General features: G+C 41.3%; 1 protein-coding gene across 1 annotated transcript in view; it reads right to left on the minus strand.

Moving 5' to 3' along the window:
- Window positions 1-4,349: 4,349 nt before the first annotated feature.
- Window positions 4,350-6,980, minus strand: part of ICA1L (islet cell autoantigen 1 like) — a 69,462-nt gene continuing 66,831 nt past the window's right edge. Inside the window, exon 13 of the mRNA XM_014589567.2 lies at window positions 4,350-4,772. Within this exon, the coding sequence (XP_014445053.1) occupies window positions 4,657-4,772 (116 nt within the window). The 3' untranslated portion in view covers window positions 4,350-4,656. The remainder of the gene's footprint in view (window positions 4,773-6,980) is intronic.

Here is a 6,980-nt window from a genome sequence, read left to right on the forward strand (position 1 = left end):
TTTTTTAGGTTTTTTCCATAGGGTTCATTTGCTTGCCAAAGAGAGACAGAGAGAGGGAACGAGAGAAGTGAGAAATCCCCCAGAGGGGACACCCACAATGCTATCCCTTCACTTCCATTCTCTCAGGATTTTAGGCACACATGCACGTGTGCTGGTGTGATTTTCAGGGTGCCGAGTCTGGGACTCGAACCACAGTCAGCTGTGTGGGAGTCCAGTACCTTAATACCATACCACCTATTTGCCCAAAAAATATGAAACTTTTAAGTGTGCAATACAGGACCAGCCAGGTGGTGTGGCAGCTGGATCTCACATGGCCAAGTGCATGGTTTGAACCTTGGACCTGGCAGTTGGAAGAGGTCAGGTGTGTGTGCCCCAAATCCTGAAAGAACAGAGAAGAGATTGTGGCTTGGCCATCCCCCCTGGGGGCTGACTTCTCGCTTTTCCTCTCTCTTCAGCAAGTGCACACACCCTATGGCAAAATTTAAAATTTTTAAAAATGCAGTAAAAAAAATGCAGTAAAGATGTGAAAACATGCACTTCGAAGTCTTTTATTATTTTTGAGAGAGATTTTTGCCATAGGACATATGTACTTGTAGTTTTCTGAGACAGAGACAGAAAGCAAGAAATCACCCCCCAGGGGGAATGGCCACGGCGCAATCCCTTCTCCTCGGAAGATGGCCACAATCCCTTCTCTTCCAGGCTCCTCTTGGAATTTTGGGCACACATGCACACATGCCCAGAGGAGTTTTAAGCTGCCAGGTCTGAGACTCGAACCATGGTTGACTATGTGGGAGTCCAGTGACGTAACCACTATGCCACCTGCTGGTCACTCAGAGTCTTTATTGACACTGACCAGACTTTTATCTCCATCTTATATTTACTCTCAGGCCAATTAATGGTTGATTTATAGCACTGAGTGAAGAATTTGTCTTGACTTTACATGCCAAGGAGAGTTTTTATGGAACTCCTTAGTCGTATTTTAAATGGGACATGAAAGATGGAAGAGGATATTTTATGTTGGGCTTCTGGGTGTGACCCATTCTGACCAACCCTTTTCTTCCCATCCTGTTCCATACATTTGCTTTGCGTAAACACTTGTTAAAGCTTCAAATGCTTTTCTTTCCATACTACTGAATTAGTTAATATTTAAACTTCGTATTTCTTGTCTGATGTCTGTATCCCACGATTCTGGGGCTGCTTTATTGCTTTAGGTGAAGAAATGCAGGGTGCTGCCAGGACCATGAAGACAGATAAAACTGCCTCAACCTTGGCTCTCTTCCTGCTTTCAACAAATCAGGTCAAGTAATATGGCTTATATTTCACTAGTTATTACTGTTATTTTTTTGGAGAGGTTTTTGCTATAGGGCGCGTGCGCTCACCAGACAGACAGAGAGAGACAGAGAGATAGAAAGCGAGAAATCACCCCCCCCAGGGGGGATGGCCATGCCGCAATCCCTTCTCCTCCATTCTCCTCTCAGGATCTTGGGCACGCACGCACACACGCCTGGTGTGAGTCTAAGCCACCGGGTCCGGGACTCAAACCGCAGTCGATTACATGGGCATACAACAACGTAGCCATTATGCCAACTGCTGGTCCCCACTGGTTATTATTTTTAGGCTCAAAACTTTGATATTTGATGGTCTGTGTTTGTTATGGAAAGTATTTACACAAACACATTCTGCTATTTCTCACCTTTTGTAGTTCTCTTCTATAGGAAGGAATTAGAATGAGCCTCTCGAGATTATTAATCACCCCGATTTTATTTTCACTCTGCAATATATCAATTTGGTTCACTTTCCTATGGGTCCTGAGGTAAAACCCAAGTTTTTAAATAGGGAAACAATCATTGGGTTTGAACACTTCATAAGACAAACTTTTTAAATGCCATCTGGCAATCTTTATTAAAAGAGGCTCAGAAAAATAGAGCACATTTAAACTTCCTTTGTTCTAACATTGTAAGACTGCTACATTTCTAGATGATCTATAAAGACAGTTATGTGAAATAAATATCATAGTTGAAATACATTTTTAACGGGTAAATACTGAAACCTAGTTTGTTGAAATACAATTTGTTTCTAATCATATCAGAGCTATATTGTACAGTTAATGAAAGATTTCAAAAGATACAAAGTTACACCAATCTGATATTATGCCCTGACAGTCCTGCCTGTCCTGTAAAGTGGTTGTAAGAAGGGGAGCAAATTTTAGCCCTAGGGTTCACCAAAGCTAAATGCATTCTTTTCTGGTATAAAGATAGAAGATAGATGTTGTCCCCCATATACTATAAAATGATCTGTTTCGAAAGTTGTTCTTGGTCTACCCTTGGTTAAGGGTAATTAATGTGCTTCTTACTGAGTGGATGATCTAGTGGGAGACAGTCAGCAACTACCCACCTTTCCTGTGCTTGTCCTGTCCTTCCTTTCACCCCTTACTGAACGTGTGGTTTCCTGCGTTAACAATGTTGGCTTAATATAGCAAAATTTCTGACCACCAAGTTATCAACGATTGAGCTTCAAGTAACCTTGAGAAAATACGAATGTTTACCTTCACTCTAATAACAAAGTTATCAATGTCTTCTTCAAAATGCGGTTGCTCGATTTGTTGAAGTTAGAACTAGACTCGCTAACACAGTTATTTGCTTCTGGGTTAAATGGGAAACTACATACTCTAGAGAAACAGACCTGAATAAAAATCCCTTATACATTTTGATTGTGGGGGGACCTTTGCTCTTGGAAAATTAAGGGTGTTATCTCTTTATGCTCATAGTGTGGGGTTCAGACCTCTGGCTTGCACAGACTACGGATTTTCCTTCTAGTTGCAGTGTCTTTGTTTATGCCAGATAACAGCGATCACTGTGCATGCAGGCAGGGGAGATACGTGAATATGTTCGAGCTGATACACTAGTAAGACTATCATTGCAAAGAAAATGGCACAAACTCGAGACTTAAAAATAGCATTTTTGAGGCTCTCAGCCTTGACAGCATCTGAGTCCCCTTGGGTGTAGAATTTGGAACGTGATTCATAATCATCATCTTGATGACTGAATCATGGCAGAAACAGTGAAGGTTGCATTCTGGGAAATGTCACTGAATAGAAAGGAAGAGTTAAAAAATGCTTTTGAAGAGATAACAGCTCATTAGCCAAATAAGTAGGAATACTATTGTGAAGAGATTTTAAGGAAAGACTTCATAACCGTCTGAGTCCATGTTTACAATCCTCAGATAAGGTCTTTCCAGCGATCTCATACTTGGGCATAGTGATGATTTTCTGGAGGGCTCATGGGCAGTTAATGCTGTCGCTAAACCAGGCTGGTGTGGATGGGAGGTGGACTGCGTTTTCCTACTCTGGTTCATTTCTAAAACATGTTTTCTACACATAATGACTTGGACATCACAAACAGTTCTCTTCTAAATAAGCCTGTCTAGAACTAAGAGGTAAACTACTCTGGACGCCTTAGGTAAGAAACTGTATGCAGATGAAATGGACTAGGTGACAAAAACTAACACTGGGAAAACCGCCTCCAAGCTAAAGGTGGATAAGCAAAACTACTGAGTGACCAATGTGCACGTCCAGTAGCTACGTTTTCATCAGCTTACACTCACCTCCGCTACGTAGCCTTCCCCTCAGTACCTAGCTTCTAAACCCTCAGACAGTTTGTGCTTAGTAATCAAATACTAAGCTGGATAATGCCACCCACAGAAAGAAAGTGGAAGAAAAGTCAGCCCCTTATTGATCATGTAGACATTTCTGTATGCCTACCAGAAAGTATCCTGAATTAGATCACGTTAAAAAGAAAACCCTGCATGTCACTGTAGCAGTGTGTGAAAAATCAGACCCCGAACAGACACTTGCACAGTCTTCATTGTTCCTGGGCAGACAGGTTTTGCTTGTTTCTAGGGAGGGTGGCCTGTTACTCCCCCGTGAAAATTCGATAATGGAAGTGGGCAGTGTCCGTGCTTTAGTATGAATGAAAGGTAACATCACATCTTACCTCTAAATGGAGCAAATCAAGTGCCAAGCTGCTCCGTGACTTCATTAAAGGAAGTTGAGTTCTTAACACTTAGTCTACCTTTCTAACCAAAGAAAAAGCCGGTCTGGTTCTAGTTCTGCTATTCTCCACAACACAATATCCCCCTTGCCACTGTTCAACTTAAAAACCAACACGGCGCCACAGCCCAACGGCATGCTGTCTTTGTGCACATCAGAATTCTCACAGCCAGCAAGACAACGCAAATAAAAAAAGGCTTTCCAAAGAGGGAAACCCAGCTCCTCGCTGACAGGGTTATTCCTAGTAGTTATTTGACGTAAATATTGGGATCTAAAGCTTGCATACTTAGTAGAAGGAAACCCAGCTCCTCGCTGACAGGGTTATTCCTAGTAGTTATTTGACATAAATATTGGGATCTAAATCTTGCATACTTAGTAGTTTCTAAAATTTTCCATATAGTATCAACAGCTTCAAATCCAAGATATTAAATCAGTACTTAACCTATTTCAAATGTGGTCCTTACCATCTATCTAAAGTTGGCTGACAGGTGTTTTCTTCACAAATATCATGCTTTTGTGTGTGGACTACAATATAAACTCCTTTCCACAAAGGCAGTATGTTGCAAAATTGATGTCTCAAGGCCATTAAAGTGACATTAGAACATCAGTCAGGCATTAAGAAGTTCATCGTCTGAGTGTCCGATAGCATCTGGATTTGAAAGTGGGTCCAAGTCCGCAAATAGGCTGAACCAGGCTGACATGTCTTGGTTACCATTGTTGGGGGCTATTAGGGAGGGAGAAAAAAAAAAAAAGAGTTTCTGCTTTTAAAATATTTTTGTACCACTTTGTGATCTTGAAGGAGATGCTTTTTAATAATAGTTTTTAAAAAAAGATAAGTGACAAACAGTAAACTATTAAGTATACTATTAATACAGATAATTTTGAAAAGCTGATATAGATATCTATTATTAATTTCAGAGATTCTTCTAGGATGACAAACAGAAAATAAATTTTACAATATACATATACAGAAGAACCACCCAAGTAACGTGAAGAAACAAAACAGAAGCTCCCCTCAGGACCATTCCAGTCACTGCCCACTCGTGCCTCCACCCAGCCCCAGCCCGAGGGCACACTGGGAAAGTTCTGTGTAGGCCATGAGCATGTATGACAATGACACTCTGCTGTGTACTGATAACAGTATGGCCAATGTATAGAAGCATTTCCATCGGATATACACTTGGGAGTGGAACTGCTTGGTCCTGGGGTATATAAATGAAGTTTTATCTGAAACTGCCAGTTTTCTAAAAGGTAGTGTCAGTTTACACTCCTAGAAGCAGGGTTTGTGATTCTAGTTCTCCATATCCTGTCAACATGTGGACTTCTCTTTTTTTGTTTTTCTCATTTTAGCCATTCTGGTAGATGGGTATTAGTATTGCATTTTGGTTTTAATTTGCATTCCCTTAGTGACTGATTTTAAAATTGTTAAGAATTTTGGTTTTTATTAAAATCATCAGGCTTGATTTTTTTTGTTGTTGTTAAGAGAGATTTTTGCTATAGGGCACATGCACTTGCTGGAGAGACATAAACAAAGAGATAGAAAGTGAAAAATCACCACCACCTCCGCCCCTCCCCCCCAGGGGGGATGGCCACACCACAATCCCTTCTCCTCTTGGAGACCTTTGGGCATGCATGCACACGCGCCTGGCATGAGTTTTAAGCCACTGGGTCCGGGACTCCAATCACAGTGGACTATGTGGGAGTCCAGTAACGTAACCATCACACCATCTACAGGACCAGGGACTTAATTTTATTGTAGCTTTTTGCTGATCACTTTCTTTAGTCCTCAAAATCATCCTCAAAGATTATGGGTAAATAGCACCTTTCCCAATGCCTTTTTTAATGTTGATGTCTGAAATTTACTCACTTTATAAGCTTTTAAATATTTTTAAAGAGGGACCACCAGTTGGCATAATGGCTGTCGCTGGACTCCCATGTTGTTGGCCGTGGTTCAAGTCCAGGACCCAGTGGCTTAAACTCAGGCCGGGCACATGTGAGTGCATGCCCTAGATCCCCAGAGGAGAATGGAGAAGAGACTGTGGCGTGGCTATCCCCCCCCGGGGGTGATTTCTTGCTTTCTGTCCGTCTCTCTGTCTTTCTGGCGAGCACACAAGCCCTATAACAAAAACCTCTCAAAAAAAATTAAAGATTAAGTACAAACTCAGTTTTAGGTTTTTGTTTTGTTTTGATTTTGTTTTTCAGGTTTTTGCCATAGGCGAATGTGCTTGCTAAAGAGAGACAGAGACAGTGAAAATGGGAAATCACCCTGCAGGGGAATTGGCCACACTGCAGTCCCCTCTCCTTCATTCTCCTCTCCTCACCTGCCAGGTCTGGGGCTTGAAACACGGTCAATCATGTGTGAGTCCAGCACCTTCACCACCACACCCATGCTGGCCCCAGTTGTAGGTGTTATTTAAAAAAGAAAAATATAAGGAATCTGAATCTCTGAGGTATGGTGTTATTCTGAATCTGTCAGTGTGGATTTGTAATTTCGTTTGGCATTAAGAGATTCACCTAGTATTGACTTACCTCTAAGTATTAGGAAGAATAAGTTAGAGTCCAAGAGTCTGCACTGATAGATATCAGTGAATATGTAAATAAGTGGAGGAGAAATGCTAACTCATAAATTTAGAGGGAATGAGGAACAGAAATTCACTATTTGGCAACAGCCATAATAAATGTTTCATGTAAGAATTAAAAATGAATGCTAAATTAGTGGGCAAAATTTTGATAGAAACAAGCCTCTTACAGTTTCAAAATATTTCCCACAAGATACTTATTAATTACAAAGGGAAAATGTAATTGTAGAGAGGAGAAACCTGGCTGTCACCACCTTAACCAAGTGATCGAAGTTACCCCACCAGCAGAGACAAAAGAAACCTCACACACACCCTCAGAGGAATCACTGAGAAGGCCCGACACCATCCCTACA

Source organism: Tupaia chinensis, unplaced genomic scaffold (assembly GCF_000334495.1).
Source record: "Tupaia chinensis unplaced genomic scaffold, TupChi_1.0 Scaffold000361_2, whole genome shotgun sequence".
NCBI classification, from domain to species: Eukaryota; Metazoa; Chordata; class Mammalia; order Scandentia; family Tupaiidae; genus Tupaia; species Tupaia belangeri.